Genomic DNA, 26,192 nt, shown 5'->3' with positions numbered 1-26,192 from the left:
ACAGGGTGAAAACTGTAAAATAACGCCATGAAACTGCTCAAAAAATGTTACAATATACTAATATTAACATGACATTTTAGACAACACTTACAAAAATCTATTTCAATTTTTTCTTTAGATTTTACATCAAGGACACAAAAAGGCCCATAGTCAAATAAACACCCATATATATATATATATATATATATATATATTCCTTCTTTCCTTCCTCCCTCCCTTGTTGAGTGTCATTTAAATAGCCAGACTGTTCCATGTTCATGTTGAAGATTTTCCTGCCTTCCTTATTTCCCTTGATTTTCCTACTTGGTCATCTTATTTTAGCCCTATTGAAACTGTTTCCATGTAGTTGCACTGGTTATTTCATTTCAGCATCTAGCTTTTGTTATTTAATAAGTTTTTGTTCCCCTGCATGGAAGATGTGTGATTTGTCCACATGCTGCATACAGTACACACGCACACACAGACAAAACGTAAGGTGATTAAATACTTTGTTTATTTGAATTACAGATGTGTACATTTTGAATCAACCCCTGACGGGAGCATCACAGTTCATTTCTAGATAATATCAATAATATCAGTTCACGCTTCTCTCGGGTCAACCTGCCTAAAAATAAAAATAACCTCGTTTTCTGCACAAACACCAGAAATAGAACAGGTTTCTTTATATACAGATTCTTGTATGACAAGAAATAGTGCATTCTCGATACATCGCTCGAATGATGATTAACGTAGCTTTCCTAGATACAACAGATACTGAAGGACTGGTGCTAGATCAACGAAATTTGGCAAATCAATTCATGACCCACTTGGTGACAAACGCTTGGATGTGCGCATGAAATGACCAGTAGGGTAGAGGCGGCGACATGGATTGAAATAAAATCCCTGAACATTAAATGTGCAAAATGGTTCAACATGTTGTTCTTAAAAAAACAAAATGTGATTGTTTTTATTTAGATACAAAAAGAAGAACAAGCAGTTGTCTCAAAACCCAATGACAATGACAAAGTGTAATTTATACAAACCTAACAATTCCCTTTACAAGATTATTCATAAATACATTGCATCCAAGCCATCACTTTACAATATATTACGATTGCTACACGTTTGGTAATGATAAAAAAAATGAACCCAGGGTAAGAAGTTAGCTGTAGTTGTTGCACGTGTACAAACGCGTCGGTCGGACACCACCGCACTCAGCGACGCTAAAGCTAATCATCCGAGAGCAAGGACACAGCCCACACACGGGTCCCGTTCGTCCCGCTCACACATCAGCGCGACAAGGCCTCCCGCAACGTCTCTCTATTTCCTCCTCCAAGGTCATCTCTTCCCGATCGTGCAAGCCTGAAAAGTGCTTGCACGCACCCGTTTTCAAACTTGTTTCAAATTGCATCTAACAGGTACTGTCAAAATTTTTGCATTATCATGAACAATTTGCAGTCCGGCTACAGCAGCAGCTTCATGCGTTCAGTGCGGTGTGTAACTGCTGCATGTTTTTAAATAATTTTCCGGGGGATGGGGGGTTGGGGGTTAGCGATGCTCGCTTATCTGTTGGAACATTTCCTTTTCCTGTCTGGGATTTAGATTTCCTTAAGCAATAAACTAATGGCTGCGCCTGCAGCTCACGTCAAAGGTTCTTTTCTAGTCAAGGCATGATAGCTAAAATATAGACAGAGGGGTAGATGTTATTCTATCCGGTGTGGGCTGGACTGCTCTCTCTAAAAAAGGTCTTTTGTCCAGAAATTCTAAACCAAGCATCAGAGAGTGAGAAAGCCAGCTCACTGATAAGGCAGTGTGGCTAAAAAGCTTCCACAAAACACAAGTATTGCTTCCCATGTACATCAAAACACCCCTTTATACATCCCCAAGTCACAATAATAAATTCCATTCATTTTGGGGGGGGGGGGGGGGGAACATATATACATACAATAAATTATAAAATATATAATCCAGTGTCCTTTTTTGTTTTGTTTTAAAGCACCCAGATTGTATCAATCCCAGGCAGTAACCTCCTTTGAACACAGACCTCACATCGACAAAATCATTGCAACACATCATTTTGTGAACTTTCTCCCGTCCCGGTCACGTTCTCTGGCACACACTGATTTAAGTGCTCAAAGCTCAAAAAGGATTTGCATACGAGGCTCGTCGGGAACAGCTGGCTTGCTGTGCGGACAGGAGCGCTTTAAGGCTGATTCACTGACCCACGCACAATCACACGTTTTGGCTCTCGGGCGCAGACTATGTTTGCACGCACGGCGCAGCCTTGCTTGTAACGCCATGGTGGCAGGTAACAACTTTGCTTTATCTCGAGATGAGCACTTGCAGGTTTTACTTAAGTTGCCCTGCATTACGTTTGCAGTTTTTGGTCTGTTTCCAGGCTTTAGCTGGGCCGCAGGGCGGGGGCATAATAAGTGTTATCTTTCCGTATGAAAGGCTGAACGGTGCATGTAAACATCGTCGGCGGTGATGTCATGAGGGTGGTCAGTGCAAAGTCTGAAGGAATGTAATGACACAATGGCACTTGGTGCAGATTGACAGCCAACTGACGGACAAGCAGGCAGGCAGACAGACAGACAGGGCAGGTTCATGGTCAGCATTCAGTAGTATGGCATCAGGTCACCTCCTCCCTCTCGAGTGAAAGTTCAGTGGATCCTCACAGACACCAGCTGTCAGGTTGGCAGGCTTCGGCACGCCGCCGGGCACCTTCTCACCAGCTCGCGATTTCAAGAGGCGACTCCGAGGAGGGGCAAGACGCTCCCTCGAGTCCAGTTAAGAAGCATTTCCGCGGATGCGTTTAGAGGAGCGGCAGCGGGGAGGCGCACGGGTGTGGTTTGGAAAACAGCTGCCCCGGAATTTGAGCTCCTCTTTGTTGCTTCTTCACTCGGTTGTCACCTGAAAGGACGAGAGGAGGCGGATTGTGTGCTTAGTGCGGACCTCACCGTGGGAATGTAATTCATGTTGAGGTCCAAAGCTCTTAGGCCATCTGTTCGGACCTTCCTGATGCCAGTAGCACCGGCCCGTGACCTAAATATTTAGCCTGCATCCATACCAACACGTTTCGATGCCCCCCGCCGGCCCGCCCAACAAGCGACAATAATACAACATCACTGGCGTCAAATTCCCATTCTTGAAAATCTCTTCCCTCTGCTGAATACGCAAACACAAGTAAAGCGTGGGTAAAGTTGAGATAGGAACATGGGGCTGTCATTGGACGCCCGCGTGCGCCCGTACACAAAGTACAACTGCTGCTACAATGGGATTAGTGAGCGGGAGCTTGGCAGGGCTCCATTCTGGCACATAAAATACTGGCCCGAGAATTGGGAATTTATTAATGGACTACAGGTTGGGTTAGTGACTCTACCATGACAGCAAGGTCCATTCAGGATTATTTGGTATGGTTCGGTGAGGTGAGTGCGGTGAACAACATCATAAATGACAACAAACTTAACTATTACATTCGGGGGGGGAAGTAGAAAACCCGTAAATTGGTAATCTTGTGGAGAGCTTTGTTTCTCCAAATTGCTGGATCTGTGTTAGTTGTGGAAATTGTGATTTGTCAAAAAACACCGGATTATTTTGTGTGTAATCCTGTTACCGGCATGTGTCCTAGTATATGAAAGAAATAAGAAATGGTCGAAAGAGGTTTACACAGTACTTTCTTCATTGTACCTCTAATTGTGTGCGAAATAAAATCAAACAACCGTGTCAATCTCTTGCCATCTGCCCATTTCGCAGCACAGTCTGAACATTAACGCTATGCTTAAATACAATAAAAACGACTAAATGATGATTCAATTCAAATGTATTGCACATAAGTCAAATTGTACTTCCAATACATTTTTGTCAACAAACGCTGAGGTTTAAAAGATTCAATGCAAATGTATTGTACTTAAAAGTTAAATACAACTGAACTACTTACAAATGTACTATTCTGGATTATTTTTTTTTTTTAAAGTTTAAGACTAACATTATGTGCAGTTTGAACATTAAATTCAGTGATCCTTTCATGGTGCCAATAGCAGTTCTCGTACCACACTACACGACGGCTATTTGACGTGCAATTCAGCTGCTTGGTGATGGAAGTGCTGCCTCCACAGTTGAAAATGCTTCCAATTTCTTTATAGGCTCCTACTCCCCCCCAACCCACACACACACACACTTCCACAAGTAGAAACCCCTTGCCTTGTCAACCCCTAGCCCTGCCCTGATTGCCACGGTAACAAAATCCACACTTGCCATTCGCCCAGCAGTATATGGAGCATGGCGTCTAGTTGCTCACTTGAATGAGAATTCCAGCAAGACAAGAAATAGGATGTGATTCTTGATCCTTGGGGTATTTTGATGAGCGCATGTCACAGATGAGACAACTACTGTAGGAACTGTTTTAAAATTGTGTGTGTGTGGGGGATGTCATCAAATAGTTAAAATGCCACTGTGGCTATAAATAACGCTAATGATTCTTTCATTGTATGCAAGCTTGGCCTGCCCCCTGCCCCCCTCGCAGCTTTACTGTTCCTGGGCTCACGGAAGGTGGCGAGGGAATAAAGTCCAATCAAGTTGATTGAGTGGTTTGGTGCTGACAGGATGCAGCTCCTGATTAAAGCAGTTCCCGGCTTCACACTTGGGCGTGAGTGGAAGTGTCTGGTAAAGAGGTCAAATATTTCATGGCTTGCAGAGTTGTGTGACGTGCGGCGTGGCGTCTTCCACTCTGCGGCCAACAGCTTCTACTCAATGAATTTGTGAAAACCTGCAGCTGTACAAACACTTTGAGCAATTTGGACAACGGCGACCGAATGAGAGTTGGACCTCAAGATGCGATTCCCTCCACGAGCGGTGTGGTTCCTGAAGAAATGGAAGTGTGAAGTTCTGCTGTCACATCTCACGCTGACCCGCTTGACAGCCAGGCTGAGTCCCCCCCCGCCAACATTATTAATCGGATCTCCGCGTATCTTAGTATTAGTCTGGGATAGTCAATCACAGTTGAAAAGATTAGGAGATTACTGCTTCACTTCATCCTCATTTATCAGATGAAGGGCCTCCCTCCTCTTGTTGGTTGATTTGTTCAGCATGATGGCGCATTGACTAGGCCTCGCCTTTGTACTTTTTGCTGTTGCGGTCCACTCGCATTGGGGACAAGCGACGCGATGACCAACCAGATCCAGCAAATTTTCCTTGCACGCCACGGTGTTTCTCTCAAACAAGTCAGAAAGACAGGTTTAAGGTTTAATGTTCAGCCTTGGTGGACACTAGTTAACAACCTTTAGCTATCAAGTGTCACTAAGCACAGATTGTGTGAGTGATGCTTTAGTTTTAACAGCTATCGAATGTGTAAAACTGATGTCGTCACCTAAACTAACACGAACAACTGCTTGACTATTTGCCTACACCGCGTACCTCCAGTGTTTCACATGGTGTTAAGAGGACAAATAATAACATTTTGGATCTTTTGGCTGAACATGATAACCTTTCAAAATCCAAGTCCAAATGAGTCAAGAGTTTCAGGCTTGTTATTCTGTACCGGCGACTACATTTACTCCTCATTGTTCTACCGTACAGACTTGGCTGCCGCGCTGCCCTTTATTGTCTTTTTTTCCCCCCCTTGGTTAATAATTAGAGAGCTTGGGCTACATGTGTATACATCAGATAAAAAAGGGGCCAGGAAGTGGGGAAGGATGCTAGCATGGCGCTTGATAAGATGCCAGGTAGTGGGTCAAATAACCACACCGAGAATGTGTCTTTGAGCACATAGCTACTGTAAGCAATCAGAAGTGTGTGTTTTAAGTCTGGATAACCTCACATCGAGGGCTGAATGATGTGAGTTGCTATGCTGCTTAATCACAGATGCGCTTTGGTGTTCATCCATCCATTTCCTATGCTGCTTTTTCTTTTGCAGGGTCCCGGTGAGCTGGAGCAGATCTGAGCCGAGAACACCCTGGACTGACCGCCAGTCAAACACAGGCCACATAGAGGCAGACAGGCATTGATACTCACACACTCACACCGTCCCTGAGTGGCGAGTGAACCCAAGCTGCCTGCATGCCAAGTCAACCAGATTATCATCAGTGACTCACTTTGGTGTTGACATTTTAAAAACAAAATTACCTCATCACACCTTGACCGAAGTGGAGGGCCGAGAGAGCTGGCTCAACCTGAGGAGGGAAAGAAGAAATGTGAGACTTTGGATGCCAGATAACAGTTTGGACAGTTTGGGGTATTGATGGTTGCCAAGTGTTATTTGTTTGAACCTTGCAAACCAAACCAGCATTGCAAGCATCCGTGCCTGCACGTGTCTACAGAGTGTTTTAGACCCTTTTGGGCCACTGTACTGTAGTTCTCATCTCAGCTCATCTCTCTGAGAGATGCTGAAGTAAGCACAAACACGGTGCCCTGGGCAGGCCCACCGATCTATAGGCCACCATTGAAGACCCAGCACAAGAAGTGAATCGCACATCATATGCACAATAGACTACTGCAGTTCGAAATGCCAAATATTTGCTGTATTTATGACTTTCCTTATTAGCCTAGGTCAGTAAATTGCCACCATAGGAACATAACATAGGACCCCCCCCGCGTGTAGAATAGTAAACATTGCTCAAGCCCCGCCCTTTTTACATAATAACGTCACAGTTGACCACAAAATTAGGTGACGTTGGTTCACCATGGCAATCCCAACGATGCAACTCTCCTTGTTACAAACTACATTACCATCAAATTAAGATATAATCTGAGATCAAGGACACGCTGCTGCTTTCGGTCCGAATACTGCTGCAAGATCCCCTGCACCCCTAAATGGATGTCAGCACTGGCGTGGCAGACGAAGACTGAGACTGATCTGCTCACACATCAGGAAGTGTAAATGGAGATCGGGCGAATGCGTGTATTTGGGGGGGGCGCGCGACGAGCCTGAGCTATTCATGGTAACAGTGTAGCCAAAAAAAGACAGCAGCCCAGAAATAAATAAGTGCTCCTTCAAGCTGGAAATAGACACGCTCCATCCAGAGAGTACACAAGTTCGGCTCCGATGCTTTATAAATAGGTAAGTATCTGACGACATAGTCAAAGAAGGGGAAAACGGTGCTCTGTAAAGTCAGTAGGAATTTATGTAATCTAGAAATATCAGCCATGGAATAACCCCCGTCGTACAAAGTCGTACACGTTGTCAACTGTTCTTGGTTCCTGAGGCGACAACGTTACATAAGAACTGCTGCTCTTGAAGTTTTTCTTCATTCAGATCTAAAAAGTTGTGAAGGGAATTACGACATATTAGACTTGAGGTATGTTTACTGAGCATACAATATATACCTTGAGCGAGTTTAAAAATAACTTGTCTGTGGGTTTGGCATACTGTACGTCCATCCATTTTTGCCGATCCGATCTCCGGCTACAGAAGCTGGCTCTAGGGATGTGGAATGCCACCACTCTGGCAGGAAGGAGCCCGAGCTGGTGTGAGAGGTCGAGAAGTTTCGACTAGTTATAGTCGGACTCGCCTCCACACACAGCTTGGGCTCTGGTACCTGATAGGGGGACCGGTTTGGTGACCTCAGTATTGCATCTCTGCTTTTTGCAGATGATGTGGGTCTGTTGGCTTCATCAGGCCGTGATCTCCAACTCTCACTGGAGCGGTTCGCAGCAGAGTGTGAAGCGGCTCGGATGAGAATCAGCACCTTCAAATCTGAGATTGTGGTCCTTAGTGGAAAAAGGGTGGCGTGCCCTCCCCAGGTCAGGGATGAGATCCTGCCCCAAGTGGAGGAGTTCAAGTATCTTGGGGTCTTGTTCACGATTGAGGGAAGAATGGAACGGGAGATCGACAGGCGGATCGGTGCGGCGTCTGCAGTGATGCGGACTTTGTATCGGTCTGTTGTGGTAAAGGAGGAGCGAAGCCGAAAGGCGAAGCTCTCGATTTACCGGTCGATCTACGTTTCTACCCTTACCTATGGTCACGAGCTGTGGGTCGTGACCGAAAGAACGAGATCCCGGATACAAGCGGCCGAAATGAGTTTCCTCCGCAGGGTGTCCGGGCTCTCCCTTAGAGAACGGGTGAGAAGCTCGGTCATCCGGGAGGATCTCAGAGTCGAGCCGCTGCGAGAGGAGCCAGATGAGGTGGCTGGGGCATCTGATTCGGGATGCCTCCCGGACGCCTCCCCGGTGAGGTGTTCCGGGCACGTCCCACCGGGAGGAGACCCCGGGGACGACCCGGGACACGCCGGAAGAGCTGGATGAAGTGGCTGGGGAGTGGGAAGTCTGGGCGTCCCAGCTAAAGCGACTGCCCCTGCGACCCGACCTCGGATAAACGCTAGAAAATGGATGGATGGATGGAGTATATATAACTTCAAGTAAATTAATTAATTACTCAGATGAAACCCACACAGTAATTCACTCTTTGTAATTTCTGCCTTTCCTTATCCTAAGTCAAATTAAACATTTGTGTTTAATATTTAATAAAACATGCATTGTTTTCACTTTGAGGTATTTTGTTGCATATATAGCAACTTAGTTACTAGATATACTGCTACACTTTGCAGAATAGTGCTTTTTAGTCACAGATTTGTTTTTTTGTAAATGGGGTTGGGGTCATTGTTGCACATTTGTTGCCTTTTTCCAGAAGCAGGGACCACGGAAACCACATCATAGCTTACTTATGGCTGCCATGACCCTACACCACTCTCAGGCCTCAAGTCAAATTATACATTTAACAATTCACAGAGGACATATTAACAGCTTGGATGGTAGCCTCAAAGTACTGTACATAACTCTCTTTCCACAAACCCTTTCCAAATATTTCCCAATGGCATTACTTTTCAAGCTCTTACAATTGCTAATAGATTTTTTTCTGCTTAAGCGATAGCAAATGTCTCGTTTCGCTCCATGAGGGGTTTCAGCGTGGGAACAACTCGTGTTCGGCGAAGAAGACAAAGAGGCTGACTGACTGGAGACAAGACGGCAGGCATCAAGACTGCCATCCTGTCTAAAAACGTCTCCCATCTTGGAACAGGAAGGAAGTCATTTCCGAAAGCGCGGGCAGCAGAGGAGTATGTCAACGTGAGAAATAAGCAGAAAGAAAGAAAACAAAAAGTCGTAGCTCACCCCATTGCTTTAAGCCTTTTAAGGCCGTGAGCAGCTATTGTGTTCACAACGGGGTGTTAGAAAAAGAGCGCTCAGAATAACGGGTGGCAAGCGGTAGAGAAAATAGATACAAAAAATCAAGTCATAGACGGCTAGAAAAGCACCGGCACCACTTAAATCTTGCACTTGACTGAATTCTGTGGTCATTTTTGGTCCCCGATTTCTTCTGTTCTTCAGGCATGGCCATTTTTAGAATACACATTACAAGGAATATTTCTTATCTAAACTGTATTGGTCAAGCGGGCCGGAGGTGTGTGTGTGTGTGTGTGTGTTATTCTACTACTAAATACAATGTACCAAAAGCTTGCCATTCAGCTTGATGGTTGAGATGATGCCATCAAATGCGCGTATAAAATATTCAAAGCAGGATTCAACCCATAAAGAATGAAGGTACTCAAATGTATTCCGACATTGCCAAGAGCCACTTACTGATTCTGAGCCTTCTCTCGGTCATCCAGAAAGAAGAGTGCGGTGGCCAGGAAGAACATGCCGCCCAGGACGATGATGAAGGGACAGAGCATGAGGGCGTAGCCCAGACTGAGGAAGCGCCACAGCGCCGACGTCGCGTAGCTCTCACGAAGGCTGTCAGAGATCTGCACCGGAGGAAAAAGGACGTTTCATGTCAGCGACTTGCATGGGAGCACCTTTAACATTCTGTGTGCACAATGGCGTTCTCTTGGGTCATACGACAGGACCTGCATGGTTCCTCCTGGGAATACATCCAATCAACATTCAGCATGATGGAAGGCACAATTACACAGCTGACAGCGCAGACGCTACAATGGACAGTTGGGTCACATCACGCTTATTTACTTCTGGGGAGAGTCTGGAACAGAAAATGGCCTTTCCCACAGAGTATAGAATTGTCCAAAATGTCCCCGTAAGATGAAAAAGTAGAATTCTGGGGGAAATTAGTGGTCTTGTCCACCCCCATGAGTGCTAGATTATGTGTGTCCAAACAGGGCAATGCCATGGGAATACATTGTACCAAAGAATAACACCAGGAGGCGAACAGGCCTGAGTGTACCTCGCTTCGGGTCTCAACGCAGTGACAAATGTGATGGCGAGGCTCGTGGCTTTAAATAGACTCGTAATTATTCAGAGGCATGCAAAACAAGGACAAGAGCTTCTTGTCTGCGGGCGAGAGTCTGAGGGGTCAAAGGTTACCGTGGCTAAAGCACCTCGATGAAATGTTCACCTCAGCAAAATGGGATCCTCTCAGGAGGGAACTGGTGGAAGTCCTGCCAGGAGGATGTGTGCTCATGTGATGCGTGTGGAGTGTTCCTTGTGCGTCTCGTGCAGATTTTGTTAAATGACGACTGCCCTTAGCCAATTCAGCTTTGCTAAAAATACACAAAACAGCTGCTTGTCTAATTATGATACTTTTGTCGTAGGTGACTGCTGAGATCGTTCCCGGCGCCTCCCACCCACTCCGCCGACGGCCGCGTCTCACTCCTAAGAGTCTATTATGCGCGTCTCTTGGGATTCTGATGGGACAACTGCGTACATGCACACATTGGTGTATTGGCAGAATTTTATGAAGGCGTCCGACCCATTAAAGGATATTACGGTGTACAAGAAATACCACGTCTGTTGAGAACATCGTCTGCACATGTTAAAATCCCCAAAACAGCTGAGTCGCAGCTTTCTCCCGTGTTACTCAACCACGGGATCAGTGACAGGCTGCAAGGGTGACTGTAAACTCTATCTGCCTGTCCTCAGTGAACGTCATGATGACTCCATTGCACTTGCATGCTAAACCTCAGTTTAGGAACTGAGAGGCGCTGGGCAATGACGCACTTGGAGCATATTGGCTCTTGTCGGTCAGCGGTGTGAAACCCTGGGACTTTCACTGCTGCTGGCAGATGGAAAACATTGGGGGATTTAGTTAAGAATGCTGATATATATCCAGTTTTATACTCATTAATCATCTACACACCCAGTTAGGCTGATAAAAAATGAAATCACAAACTACAAGGGGTCAGGGAAATTGTATTTGGTAACCGAAGTTGTCAGTGTAAGTTAAAAATGAACCACTCACAATGTGGCAGAAAATAACGTTTTCTTTTCCTCAGTCATAGATACTTTATTTCTCTCATGAGGAAATTCAAATCATCCATCCATTCACATCTATGGACAATTTCGAATTTTTAATGAACCTCACATGCAGAACATACTAATCTCCGCACAGGAGGGTGTTATATTAAAATCATCAATGGACTATTATCATGAAATAATTACAAGTATTATTATGTTAGTTCCATCCAGCCATCCAATGTACTCTTTTGACTCCTTTTTAGACTTGCATTTAGGATATGAGACTTTAAACCATTCACTATTTCGACCCTTTGTTGCGCAATAAATCATACACTATATATTGCCAAAAGTATTTGCTCACCTGCCTTGACTCGCCTATGATTTGAAGTGATAGCCTATCCTGTTCGACATCCACATGGTTTGTCGGTTTACCATTTGCAGCTCTAACAGCTTCAACTCTTGTGGGAAGGCTTTCAACAAGGTTTAGAATTGAGTTGATGGGAATTTTTGCGCGGGGCACGCCAGTGAAGTTCCTCCATACCAAATTCTCTCATCCATGTCTTTGTGGACCTTGTTTTGTGCACTGGTGCGCAGAATTGTTGGAACAGGAAGGGGTAATTCACAAACTGTCCAAAATCTCTTGGTATGCTTGCCTTTAACTGAAGCTCAAGGGCTAATATTTTGGACATTTCCAACTTTTTTGGCCCCTTCCTGTTCCAACGGGACTGTGCATCAGTGCATAAATCAAGGTTCCTAAAGGCATGGGGGGGAGAGTTTGATGTGGATAAAGTTGACTGGCCTGCACAATCCTGACTTCAACCCTATAGAACACTTTTGGATGAATTAGAGCGGCGACTGAGAGCCAGGCCTTCTTGTAACCTCAATGGTCATAAATTCCCTTAAACACGCCCCTAAACCTCGTGGAAAGCCTTTCCAGAAGAGTTGAAGCTGTTATAACTGCAGAGGGTGGACAGATGTCACGTTAAACCCTATGGATTAAGAATGGGATGTCACTTTAATTCAATTCAAAATTCATTTTCAGATTGGCCCACTTGGACCACAACCCCCGACTTTATAAACTCCAGTGAAGAAAAATACGCCTTATAATGAATAAAAAATGTTTGATGGAATATAATTACATGTTGTGATAAGTACAATTGAATATGTAATCAGAAAATGTATATGTTAAGTATTTTAAAATATATATCTTCTAGAGATTTCATATTTTGAGTATGCAGTAAAGGGTTAGAATGACCCTAACATTTAGGGTCGTCGCATTCAAGTGATACATTGGAAAAGTGGTGAGAGCTGCCGATGACCATCAAGAAAATTCTGAGTTTGAATCCTGGCTCTGGTGTCGTTCGGATGTTGTCCCCCCAGTCCCAAAACATGCTTTCTATAGGTTTTGGTTATTGAATATGAACATCTATTTTGATTTGAAAGAAAAGAAAAAGAAGGGACAATTGCAGAATGGCTCGACAGCTGCGGCTGAGAATCAAGTCTGATTCTCTAATCAAAGACTTCCTGACCGAGCCCCCTGCGAGCGTTACATACAATTAATTCACAATATGCAACGTACACCCGTCAGGAAGTTAGTCCTGTGATAACAAAGTGGACTTTGATATCCTTGATGTCACTGCAGAGTTTGTGGTGACTCATATGTTTTTCTGTTTTGTCGATACAAACGGCTCGCTGTTCTTCCTGTGTACCTTGGTGGACTTGTATCAACTTTAGTTTTGGTCACCTTTTATTTGGAATGAGAAAAATGCGTGTTGCCCAAATTAGGTCGTTGGGTCCCGTTACACACCACTGAGCACAAAGCACAAGTTTCATTGGTGTCGCCTGGACGCTGTTGTGTGTGCGTGTAAGCGAAGTGGGGTGTTGCTGGGCGTGACGGTCTGCTCCACCGGACTTATGAAATTTCCTTAGAGCATCAAAACTCCATGGAACAATGACGTCTCAGAGCTGAGAGGAGCAAAATTCATGTGACTCATTTTACACGTTCCAGCTCACGTTCACAACCTGCGGTGAAGCTCAACTATTTCGCTTTGGGAGCGTCTTACCAGACCAATTAGGTATGGACTTCCTGCATCGCCCAGTAGGTGAGAGGTGAAGCTCTGGAATGCCACCGCTGTTGCTCTCCGTGTGGGAATGACCACAAACTGCACAGAGGAGTCAAAATGAGCAAACTTTAGGATTAAGTCAGGTGATGAGGAGATAACACATTAACACCAATCTCTGTTATCAGTCAATAATAAACTGATGACTTGGCACACCCATACACACGTAAGTGTCACTCACTTGCTATCTTGACTCACTTACACAAGTATTTTTAAATAGAAAATGTCTGTCCACGCCCAAGCTCCACGCCCAAGGTATATTTGTTGACAAGGGCCATTTAAGCAAATCAGTTTGACCGTGAAACAGTTTGATTTTCTTTTATTTCCTGGGTTTCTTTCTTTGAAATCTGAACAAATATAAGAGTTGCAGAATTGATTTTGTTCCTCTTGTTAAAAAAAAAAATACAAAAAAGGCGCACACTGTAATGTCATCAAAAAGAGAAAAACCAAAAGAAACAACCATTTCTCGTCGACAGGCTAAGTGTCTATAAACAATTTGGGAAAATCCGAAGGCAGGCGCCGGGGGCGGGAGGAGAGTTTGAGAGAGGATGAAAGGCCAAGGCGCAGAGAAAAATACATTTGAAAAAGAAAACCCGCGTTCGTGCGGACGTCTCATCAGCCTTCACAACTCCAAAATACAGCATGGGTATTTGTCATTAAATTGGTAAAATAACAGAATTCCCAGAGACGCCAAGGATAAGTATGGGTTTTCAGTACTTACCATTAAAATGTCAGCTGTTATGGCCCAGTTCAGGAAGAGCAGCGTCTCTCCTATGAAGATGCAGACCTAAATAAAGACGACAACATTTCGCATTATATAGCAGCGACGATTAGGAGCGACCAGTTTCCACTGTGTGGTTACGAGACACAAAGCCACAAGTGGACTTGTACATCATTTCGACTGTGTGTGGGCATGTACTGCTGAATACAACTGCTTTGGTTGCTGTGGCTGAAAAACATGTTATTAGGATTTGGCTCAATTGTACGCGAGCGCCGCAGATCTTCATCTGATGAGACGAGCCGAAACAGTGCATGGATGATAAAGATTATATGCCTCACATTTATATATATCCATAGTTTGGCACCAGCTTCAAGATGCTAGCCCTACTTTGTTCTTTTGGGTGGAGGAGTAAACTTTGAATAGCTTGTTGTGGTTGTATGTACAGTACATGAAAGGTGTGGTAGCAGCTGCTATTTCTATTTGACGATTTTCTTAAAAACAAACCCAATGGGATTTGTTTGCAACAGACCTTTATGGGCTGCTTTTTGTGTGGCACATTTAAACAGGGCCTGTTGATGTGTGTTTCCTGCCGAGGAAATACCCCTCTTCTCGTGCGCCGCACCGCACCTCTGGTGGCCTGACGCCGGAGATGGCGGCAAGGCCGTTGTGAAAGTCGCGAGCCCAAACGCTGTGACCGACAAGTCGCCGCTCAAGAGCGAGGAAGAAAGGCCTTTTATCCGATTAGTTTTGTTGTTGTTGAGATGAGACGACAACTGCGAGGGGTCAATCACCGAGTCACACGCCATAATGTGACAACATCTGTCAGCGCCGTGCCGCGAAACCTGAGGTGATCAGTTACAAGTGGGGCTGCACTGTCAGATGAGATTTGAACAAGTGAGAGGTCTGCGAACACGGAATGAGAGGACTCACCTGCATGGAGTTTTACTTTGCACATTTTCAGTTTTTAAAAAAAACACTCCACAAACTTAGTCTAGAACTACTCATCAGAGGTTCAGCCAAACCACTTGGACCCTGATTTACAAAAGGTATGCGTGTACAAACTTAATTTGGTACACAAATGGATGCGGGAGCCAATGTACTAACTGGTCGCACTCAGGATTGCAAAATGATCAAATTTGCATTCTGCGCATTCTGGGAGGAGTAAATTGCAATGGTGATGGCTTATTTTGCATCCTTAAAATGTCCCATATTTCCCCAAAACAACTTTTTCCCGGATTTGGGAGGCTCTACGGCGCCTCAGTAAACATGAGATATGAATTAAAATCGTCCTCTCGACCTGAAATCAGGTCATTCGAATTTCTCAAGCTTATCTACGTCGCTACCGAAGATCTCCACCTGCCTCTTCGCTCCCGAGCCAGCGCTGTCAACATAACAAACACGTGGGCTCTCACAACTAGGTCTTCTACATGGAGGCAGCCAATCAGAGGAAAGGGGGCGGTCTTAGCCAAATATGAATAAAGTGGATACAAAACTGGGTCAAACAGAAGTAGCTGCCTTTTCTGGACACTTGTATGCCACAACCAAGGTTGTTGTTTTTTTTAAAAATAAAATTGACATTTTTATAAAACAAGTCCATGTTACGCAGTCAGTCACTCAATGGCCATCTAGGTAGCCAAAATATGGGACCTTTAAATATCATTTCTGAATAACGCGCGACAAAAGAGGCTGCGGGGAAGACCTTTCCAGCTAACCCACAAACAAACAAACAAACAAAATTATCCAATCTGAATGATCTAAGGCAGGGGTGTCAAACTCATTTGTGTCGTGGGCCACATTGCAGTGAGGGATTCTCTCAGAGGGCTTAAGATTTTGAAAATAATAAATATCGACTCACCTCCTTATATTATTACAGAGAGAAAAAATTGATAGATGAATAGTTTGGAAATCGAAATTCAAGGGTAATACTTTGTAACTATTGTATAAGTTACCAAGGTAACAAAATCATGGTTGGAAATAATTCCATATGACAATTATTTTCAGAATAATCATGCCAGTTCAAGCACATGATTTGCTTTCGCAGGCCTCATAATATGATCTGGCCGGGGCCTTGAGTTTGACACCTGTGATCTAAGGGCTGACATGGAGCCAGTCACAAGAAGGAGTCATGCCATGTCACCTATGATAAAACTCCTTTTAACTCTTCATTTCTGTGCTTATGGTCATTTCAGCGCACTATGACAATTGGTGCTGGCCTCTCTGAGCAGTTTTTTTTGGAGCAGAATGTTCCAAGTTTTCAATGCACTGCTATGTAAGATGGGAAGGATTGACTTTGATCAGTAAAATCAAACAAAATCAAATAAAACGTGGATTTTATGCAGTTTCAATCAAACAAAACGTGGATTTTATGCAGTTTCTAGCTCCCCCAAAATAATCAAAGCAATCAATATATATTTTATATATTTTCAGTAATATGTTTGTTTTCCTCTTCTACCCATACTTCCAGTTCCATCAATTCAAACTTTGCGCTTGCGGTGCTCTCCCAAATTGTCCATGGTAAAAACCATCAGAGCTACTTAAATCATAAAAGACTCCTTTAAATATGGCGTTCACCCCTTTTTCGCCTGTTGCCACCACCACACGGAATCTGTGAGAGAGTGAAAACGCGTAACACGTGTACCAACAGAACGCGCCATCTGTAAGTGAACACGCAATTAAGCGTTCTCTATTTGAGATCTTTGTAAATCAGGCACTTTTCTCTGAATTGGACGACCTCAGTTTACTAAGGACAGCATCGCAGTCAAATAGTGGTTTAGCACGTCTCTGTCACAGTTCTCAGGTTTGGGAATTGAATCTCATGTGGGCTTCAGTCTTTCCTGTGTGGAGTTTGTATGTTCCCCCTGTGCTTGCCCGGGCTTTCTTCGGTACTCCCGCCACAACTTTAAAAACAACTGAGATGTACAGATCTGTACTGATGTACTTTGGAGCCCATTTGTCCCTTTAATCGCAAATTAGTTTGAATCTTGATTAGGCAAATGCTCCATTCATCCATCCATCCAGTGTCTATAGCACGTTACCTCATTAGGGTCGTGGGTGAGCTGGAGTCTATCCCGGCTGACTGGGCGAGACCTCAACCGGTCGTCAGTCAGTCAATCACAGGGCACAAATAGACAAAACAACCATTCACACAGATAATTCGACCTATGCGCAATTTGGTGTGTTTTAAGAATTTGGGAGGAAACTGGAGCGAGCACTGAGAGGAAACCCATGCAGGGGAACATGCAAACTCCACATAGACATGTTCCAACAGAGATCTCTTGACTGCGAGGCAGCCACCCTAACCACTTTCACAGTGTTGCCTAGATAAATCCAAATCTGTAAATATATACCGGAAGTACTATTGGACTCTATGTGTATCACGTTCAGCCCTTAATATGGTTAGCAATTCATATTTTCATTCTTTTGTCCAAGTTATAATGATGTAAAATTGTATTTTCTAAACTGGAGCAATATGGTGTTTTTCCTCGAGTCCTGACACTGTTGTCATACCTGCCAGGAAACTGAGGCAATGCTGACGTGAGCCAAGGTCATATATTCAGGAATCAGGCTATGGAAGACTTGCGTTAATTGTTCTTTTGCACAAAATATCATCCATCTTTTCCACATTCTAGCATTATTGGCAGCCAACTTGATAAAAGTCATTTCATGTTCCTTTGTGCCCGATCATTGCTTCATGGCAGTGAATGTTACGATGCACCCTTTCCAACTTAAGACGCACAAATTCTGTACCTCGACCTTTAGACGTAACTTTAGTGAAGTGTCGGTATCTCGCCCACTTAAAGGCCAGCTCCATTAGCCCCACCCTGATGAGCCTTCTGCTCCAGTGGTTAAAACAAGGCTAGTCCCTAATTAAAATGTTAATATTTACTTCACTTTTCTTCAGGTACCTGATAATTATTAGAGGCTGGAAATACAAGCACACATTTCCCCTCCACGTCACGTGACTCTTACATAAGCTCCTGTGATGCTCTTCTTTGCCACGACAAAAATAAGGCAGATGAAGATGGCCGAGCCCAGCATGCTGACGGCGCACACGAGGGGATCCGCTCGCTCCGTCTTCTTCCGGCACATGCGCGTGGTGACGGCCCCGATGAGCACGCCCAACAGGCCCGTGACACAAGTGATTGCCCCGAAGACAAGACTGAGGCAAAAGGAGAAAATATGACTATTTTTTGCACATGGAGGATTGCGGTTATGAAGTTTGAATTGAACATTTGAGCATTTTTGTTTCACCTTTCTGTGCTGCTGCAGATTTCTTTGGTGTCGCACGGTTCTGCGGTCTTCTGGACCACCTGAGCTCTGGCAAGGTAGATGGGAATCCACATCCCAAACGCACCCGTAGCAAAAGACACGGCAGCCGACGCCAGGGACGAGAACACGTAACTCCGACTGGATGTAAAGAAGAAAAAAAAAAACACACACAAAACACAAAATATCAAGTTTAGCGTCACGGGGAAGGTCGAGCCGAGTCCAAACGAGCAGAGACCGGGAAGGGACGTAGCCGTAGTGCTGGGAGTTGAAAACCCACGAGAGCACGGTGAGAACGGCCCGAGCCAAGATTCAAACACAGAACTTGTTGCCTCTTGAGGCAGACATGCTAAGCACTACTTTGCGCACATTTTCTTGACAAATCAAAGATTCCATTAACACACGATCTGAACAACAACTGTTTTGGGAGTTTGATAAGTCGCGTGAATCTTCATTACAAAGTTAGCATCGCCAACTAATGGCCTGGGGTACACATGACAACCTTTCGATTGTTTTTATTAAAATTGTTTGTTCTAGATTGTTGTCATGCAAACAAACCTTGAAAGCAGCTCCAACGCTAAGTGGTAAGTAAAGTGGAATGCAGCTTGACTTGACAGTTTTATGTCAGAGACAAAAATAACACGCTATAAAAAACCAGCTTCCAGAGGTACTGAATGTAGAAGATTGTGTGGCCCAACACTCAACACTGTTGCTCAGATCAAGAATATGGCACCTCACCTACAATATACTCCGCAATAAACCCCCATCGTGACGTGAACTTTTATGTCGTTGAAACGCTATTTTAAGAAATGTGCCCGGCAAAGGTCATATCATGACAAAAGTGCACACTGTCAACACGCGCAAGGCTGCCTCCACTCACAGTCGAGCAGTGTTACAGAGTGGCGGCAAGTGATTGACAAAGACTCAACTGTGTCTGCTGTTGACACATCCATGACTAATGGCTTCTGTTGGTTAGCCATGCGAGAATGGATATTTTCATCGAAAACCACACATCCAAGAGATCTGATCTCTCTTGTCTCTTCAGGTCCATCGTGCAAGCGGACCTGATTTTTTCCTCCTGAGCGGGGAAAAGGTGAGAATGATTTGGATGGAACTATGGATATAGTTCTTCAATCAGACATCTTACTTTTTAGCGAGCGCCTTCATGTCACACAGCCACGACGTGCGGGTCTTGATGCGTCCTCCCATCTGGTCGGCGCTTCCTCGCTTTGGCTCAGGCACAAAGAGCATGATCAGGGTGGCTGCGGTCATCCCCAAAACCGGAGACACCTAATGCAACAGTTGTACAAGGCCTCGCATGAGACTGGAATCATATTGAAGGCGGGACAGTGCTTGGACGAGTACACATCAGCTGCAGGACAATGAACGAAAGCCGAATGGACGGCCGCTGTGTTTGCTGAGACGCTTGACATCTTAACTTTTATCACCCGCTCCTCTCTCGTGCGCGTGTGTGGGAGTTGGCTTTTTGAGCTCTTCCCACAAGTTATATGCATTATGCGCTACAGGTGAACTTGTACCAACCCCCCCAAACAATAATAATAATTCAAAGAAATTACGATACTTACATCAGCATTTGTGTTTTCCTTTTGCATATCAATTTCGAAATAGATCACATTGCTGTCAAGAGGGAAATCTGCACATATTTCTAATACATTTTTATATATTTTTTTGAGAAATCTACTGAGTATTTTCATATTACTGTACACTTAAAATGACGTTTGTTTACCTGACTATTTGATTTACATCACAGTACTGTACTTGCGTATGCGTATTTGAATGAGATCCATGTATAATACAGCATAGTCTGCAGTTATCTTTCTTATGTGGAAGCATATTTACAGTGTGTTTGGTTGTGAGCGTGTTTCACCTTCCAGAGCAAATTCCATTGATCACATTAGTAGCTTCTAAAACAGCTTCATAGGCACAAACAGTGCGGTGTGAAAATGCGGTTGATTTTGCACGTAGCTGTGGTCCGGAAGGTGTGCAGATGACACATCGATCGTTTCCTTTTTCTATAACATGTCATGTCTGTCATATGATCAACAGCTGAATCTTATCATGTGCTTGAAATCTACTTTATTTTCAACATGCTGCTACATAATATATTGACTTTTTATTCCGCAAGGTATGGCAAAACCAGAACTTTGAACCCCTGCCTCCCACCGGGCCCATTTAGACACTTCCTGTATCAATCAATCCCACATATGAGCAACTGGCCTCCCCCTGCGCCTCATTTCTATGGATCTCCTTTTTGCTCAACACCTTTTGGCCAAAACAAGGAAGGTAGCAGGAACACAGCCGGCCGAACACGAGCGGAAGCTCACTCCAGTCATTTTTACTGACAGCAGGATACCGCTGGTGAAAACACATTTCATGCCTTCATATTTGTTTTCCTCCCACATGCCGCACCACTGACTAATTGGCTTTTGGATTGTTCGCTTGGAATGTCACCGTGGCCACAGTGGAACAAACTGCCCTGCTCATTGTTATGTTACTTCATGTTCCGCCGAGACCTGTAGGAATTTGACTTCCTGTTTCCTCGAACCGAGAGAACAACCTGTCATGTCCAGGAATTCAAAGGAATCCTCTGTGACCCGCTGAAGGAATGTTTATTTTCTGCTTTTAAATGTCAGTTGCTTCATAGGAGGAGTCAGGGTCTCACATTGTCCGGGCTTTTTAGAAGATGACCTCCAAAGACAGCCACAATTGGGGAGTTCCTTTAGGCATTTCAAGAGTTTGCTTCCGTTATGGTTGTTGTGCAACTCGTGTCTGCAGCGTTTTGTCTTGCATTCACTGGAATTGCAGTGAGTGACCTTCCGAAGCCAAACATCTCAACACATTACACAAAATTCACAAAAATATAGTCATACAATCTTTCATTGTTTGTCCCTCTACTATATTGCCCATGTTTAGTCTCGGGTTTCGCACCTTCAGTGTCGAAGCACGTTGTGCCGCTGCATACCGACCGGGCGGCACTGAGGTCTGCAGGGAGAGATCCGGAGAAGGTCTTCAACTGATCTCCAGTAACAGCTGTTGCTCCCAAAGAGCTGAGAGCATTTAGCATTGTTGTATGGTCTGCCTGTATGCGTTATTGAAGGTTTATAATTACCGTAACATCTATGCTATTTTCCGTTAGCCCCTCTACAGTGCTTTGAATATTATGTTAGCGTTAAGCTACTGGACTTTTTTGTCAGACAAAATGATATGGTTTGGGTGAAGATTTGGGTGTTTAAATATACAATTTTAGGTTCTGGAATGTATCTTCCGCGATAAACCCGGGGGGGGGGGGGGGGGGGGTGTTCACTATACACTACACGGCTAAAATATGCGGATCAAAGTATCGGTAGGAAAATGTGCTTTCGATATGTCAACATTTTGAGGTCATCAACGGTGGGCAACAAAAAGTACATCCTCACACAGCACAAGACGACGAGCTCAGTTTTTCATTGGATTCTTCGATATTTACGACCTACATGTTTTTGTCAGACAAGTATCTACTTCAATTCTAACTTTATTACTGTCCTCCTTCATCCGAAAGGTGGTTTGATGAGGTTGATGCGTTCAAGTCCAAGTTCACACCAAACTATCTTAAGCATGTCGTTCAGGACTCTTCAGAGAACAGGTCCTTCCCTGTTCCCTGTCATTGTCTAAAATGTTCAAGTAAGGTGAGAAATGAAGATTATCCAAAACCTCAATCTGACCGATCAACTCATTTTCAAGTGTGTCTCATATGAGTTTTGTTCATTCTTGACCTGAGTTAAATGAGCATTTTGTGCATGCTATGAACATTATGTATAAGAACATGAATAAAATGATTTGAAAGACTCCCCCCCCCCCCCCCCCCCCCCTTCCCCTGAACAACATACTATCGTCAAGATCCCCCTTTGTGAACTTGCTACATGCGTGCCCTTTTAAATTACATGGATGTAACCGATGCTGCTTTCAGCGACGTCATTTCTGCAAAGTTTTCTGAAGGACGCCGGCGGCTGAGCTTCTGTGTGACTCGTTTAGCCCGAAGCCGTATTTGCACTGTCACTTCCCTGCAACGTCCAGCCCTGCGTGTCCCCCCGTGCTCCTGACCCCTCTGAACCCGACCACAGCCCTGCAGGAGGGGGTCTAAATCCGTCTTTGTGTGGGTGGATGTGTTTCTGTGTGTATAATGTAGCTGTTGATGCACTTACCCTCAGTGCCCAGTGCCAGTCTCCTGCAGCTACCTTGGCACTGGTGCCCAGGATGTAACCCAATCCGCTGCAAGAAAACAACACTGCTGATTAGCTCCACAGCATTGACACATGGATGTCATTTCTATATAAATCATATGACTCATAGTACCGAGTTTGCTCGCTGTTTGTTTTCCATCCTTTCAATTTACCACTAAACATATCCCGTTTGCAGCCTGATTACACAGTTGACTGTCTGCGCACTTGATGTTGATAAGCTGAAGATGACCATACAGTAGTAGTAGCAGCAACAGAGCTGATTGGCTAATTGGTCTATTTGTGAAAACAGTTGCGTGTTTGGCTGCTGTGTATTTAACCGGTTTAGGTTGTGCTTTGTCCGTAAAAGTCGCTGCAGTAAGCCAATTGGGGTGAACGAGCAACAGCTTTTAATGGAAAAGAATAACCTGCAAATTCATGTTGGAATGTACAAAAATGTCAAAAAAAAAACACACAAATCTGCACATTGGCGTCCGATAAACTGCGCCCAGTATGAGAAGGTCCAGTTCAAAAAGCTGGAATTAAAAAAAATCAATTTCCTGCGAATTGGGTCATTTCCTTGAAACGGTCACAACAATCTCAGTCGAGACTGGATGGGATGTTTGACTGCACTTTAGTGAGGCAAACTCTTTCACCTTCTATTGTGCGTGTTGCCGGGCACTTTACCAGGACCCAAACACTTTGGCAACTCATAACACATTGTTCAGGGATCACTTTGGTTTTTCCTTCCCTTAGTTGTTTATTTACAAGCCAAAAACATCATGAACGATCACATCATGAAGCTCCCACAACCTGTTTTGCCATTATTGGATTAGGCAATGATTTAACTCTTGTTTTGATTTACGTTATTTTAACGTCATCTCACAGCGTCCATTTCTCATTTTCTTGCTTCTTCACGCATGAGCGCTGCATGCTGGTATACACCGTGCCGTGCAGAATGTTAAACCGCAAAGGAGTTTTTCTCTGCTCCATTCACCGATCCATTCATCTTTTATCCCTCAACTTTGTTTACTTTGTCCCTGTGGTCCTTATTGAATAAAGCGAAGCTCAAAATGCTTCCAATTCCCACACCCCTAGACCACATCTTTAAAGTTCTGCGTTCTTGTGTGGGCGATGTTAGCGCAGCTGTATCCAGGTGAAACGCAGCTGGAAGAATGAGCCTGACCTTCTTTGTGTCTCGGGCATTTTCCATACAATTGGATCAATAACAGTAAAGATCAACTGAAAATCAACACATTTTAATGACATTGAGTATTTGAACTATTGTTATCATTCAAACTGTCATAATTGTTTGTGTCTGAAAAAGCTAATTACATTTGTGAAGATATACCATTTTTCTCCTACTGCATACTATGCACTTTCCATGAAAACTAACACAAATGCGTCCTATTGTCTTTTACGAATGGTCCGTCTTTGTCACTCACTGTCTTCACCGTTAATGCCACTCATCATGCTGTTGCAATAGACCACCGGAGGGATCCGTGAGCAGCCATTTTGCATTCCCATAATAGCAGACAGCAAAATAAATGGTGTTATTTGTCAGAATTTGTGAACGTGTCAGAACTATTGCACATCTTTACCCTTATTACGATTGCGTGAAGACAAGAGTGCCATGGGCTTTGTTGACAATTCGATCACGCTCGATTACAATCAGCACGAGAGCGTAAGCGCTATGACTTTCTGTCGCTTACCTTCCCAAAGGGATGGCCAAGTAGAAGAAAGAGAGCATCATGGTGCGCCTGTTATTGGTGAACAAGTCTCCTATGATGGTGGGGGAGATGGACGAGTAGCTGGACTCTCCAATGCCCACCAGCCCCCGGGAGAGGACGAACAGCCAGTAGTACTGCAGAGACAGAGAGAGAACTGAATGTTCACATTTTCCATCACGCTGCAAAGAGTTGGAAGAGATTAGGATAGGACTTTTGACGGAGGAGCGTACAGTATGATGCCTATTTAATCATCTTATCATCTTTAGCTTTCAGACATTTGATTGCCAGGCTATACTGTCTTTTCAGACATGGATAAACTGATAAGGGTTTAATTAAAAGGCTTAAGGGGTGGTCACACTGGCACGGCGGGCACCTGTGTGGACAGCTGTTTCCGTGGCAACCCACTCTTTGGCGAGATACAGTACTCCTGTGTCTGCGACGTGACAAAGAGATGTGTTTTCCGCTCGTGCTCAAATGTCACAAACATTGAATTACATTGTGAGAGTGGAACATTTTAACACAGCCATTACTTGTTTGTTAGTCGCATTAAGCAAAGAAAATTAAAAAAATGCACCATAATACATTTCAAAGAGTATTCTGAGCAACATGGGTGAAAATGCAAAAAAGAGGATTTAATTCTTTTCGCCATTTTTCTTTTTTTTTGAAGGTTTTCTCCCACCCAGGTTCAAAAGTGGTCGTGTCCGTTCATCATATACATCATCTGTAATTTGCGTTATTGTTTTGTTATTTTCTGCCTTGTTCTGGCCAGAGCGCACGCTGGGGATGGCACAAATGGCTTCTTTTTAAGATTTCATTTTGTTTTGCAGTGGCGTTCAACTGAAGCACAGTACATAATTACACAGCTCATACATCAGAATGATTATAATTGATTTTTTATGACATCATGTATTTTCAGTTCCTCTTCTCAAAACTGTGCTTAAGAGATGGAGACTTAGGAGACTTGAGGACTGCTTCCTCAACGCAACTACAGGGAAGGACCACTTCATTTCCTGACTGCATTTCGAAGCCGGGCAAATAAATGACTGCCATCTTGTCTCCGGACACCCTCCCGAGACTATCCGCGCATACGCACACACGCATTTATATGCACGTGCTGTCATTCCTTCTGCAGCTCCGGCCCAAGAGACTCCGCAGGGAAGCGGCCCACTCGCAGGAGACGAGGAAGCGGACAACCCAGTGACGCTGCAAGCTTTTCAAGCCGCGTGTGGCTGCCAGTCAGGCCCCGTTGTTAGAATGGCAGCATGTTAGCCTTTTCGGTATCTTGGACGCTGAGGTCGATTTCTTGGGTGACCTTCTGTCTACAGTTTGATGAAGAGTCCACACATTGATTAAACGATTTAGTGAGACTTTTGAGTTGAGTCGGTTCCATATTAAAACAAAAATCATTCTCTTTTTTTTTTTTTAAATTAAGGCCTCAACTTCGGAAAATCTAATTTCATACCTTAAGATATAGCAGATTTTATTACCCAAAACAAATATACATTTCCAAACAGAACAAAAAATATCCTTTTCATTTCCTTTTTTTCTGCTTGCCTAATAAAAGATCTCACTCGGTTCTACATCAATTGATTTTCATAGCGAGGCATGTGCTGTCAATTTGCATTGACGACTCAAAATGGTTCCGTGGCTCCAATTCTAAATGGGTCATTGATCCCTTATTGGTTTCACATATGACAAATGTTTAAGCCGCGGTGGAGGTCTGCACTTTCTCAAGCTCTCTTATTAAAGACTATGCAGTAGTTTCTGTGTGCGCACAAAGCCTTTTTCTGTGGCAGTTAATCTCACCATGTAATTGCCCCTGAGAGAAACGTTATTGTCGAATGCACCCAGAGGCTCTTTGGGATATCGAAACAAAACTGTCAAGGGGTGGCAAAACTGCAGTCTTATCTTCTAAAGGGTTGTAACCGAGACTAAGCGTCAGCTTTCATTGTTAATTGGATGGAGGGCAAAGCCAAAA

General features: G+C 44.1%; 1 protein-coding gene across 3 annotated transcripts in view; it reads right to left on the bottom strand.

Annotated features, from left to right (window-relative positions):
* Positions 1–471: 471 nt before the first annotated feature.
* The window catches only part of spns2 (SPNS lysolipid transporter 2, sphingosine-1-phosphate), a 61,100-nt gene continuing 35,379 nt past the window's right edge, over positions 472–26,192 (bottom strand). For all 3 annotated transcript variants that reach the window (XM_061751214.1, XM_061751215.1, XM_061751213.1), the window contains 10 exons: positions 24,197–24,348; positions 22,470–22,536; positions 19,415–19,557; positions 18,253–18,408; positions 17,971–18,160; positions 14,002–14,067; positions 13,224–13,322; positions 9,553–9,716; positions 6,103–6,149; positions 472–2,892 (listed from right to left, as the gene is read on the bottom strand). In XM_061751214.1, the coding sequence (XP_061607198.1) occupies positions 6,107–6,149; positions 9,553–9,716; positions 13,224–13,322; positions 14,002–14,067; positions 17,971–18,160; positions 18,253–18,408; positions 19,415–19,557; positions 22,470–22,536; positions 24,197–24,348 (1,080 nt within the window). In that variant the 3' untranslated portion in view covers positions 472–2,892; positions 6,103–6,106. The remainder of the gene's footprint in view (positions 2,893–6,102; positions 6,150–9,552; positions 9,717–13,223; positions 13,323–14,001; positions 14,068–17,970; positions 18,161–18,252; positions 18,409–19,414; positions 19,558–22,469; positions 22,537–24,196; positions 24,349–26,192) is intronic.

The sequence above is a fragment of the Phyllopteryx taeniolatus genome, chromosome 17 (assembly GCF_024500385.1).
Source record: "Phyllopteryx taeniolatus isolate TA_2022b chromosome 17, UOR_Ptae_1.2, whole genome shotgun sequence".
NCBI classification, from domain to species: Eukaryota; Metazoa; Chordata; class Actinopteri; order Syngnathiformes; family Syngnathidae; genus Phyllopteryx; species Phyllopteryx taeniolatus.
Note: the sequence above shows the minus strand (reverse complement) of the source record. Positions and strands in the feature narration are given on the sequence as shown.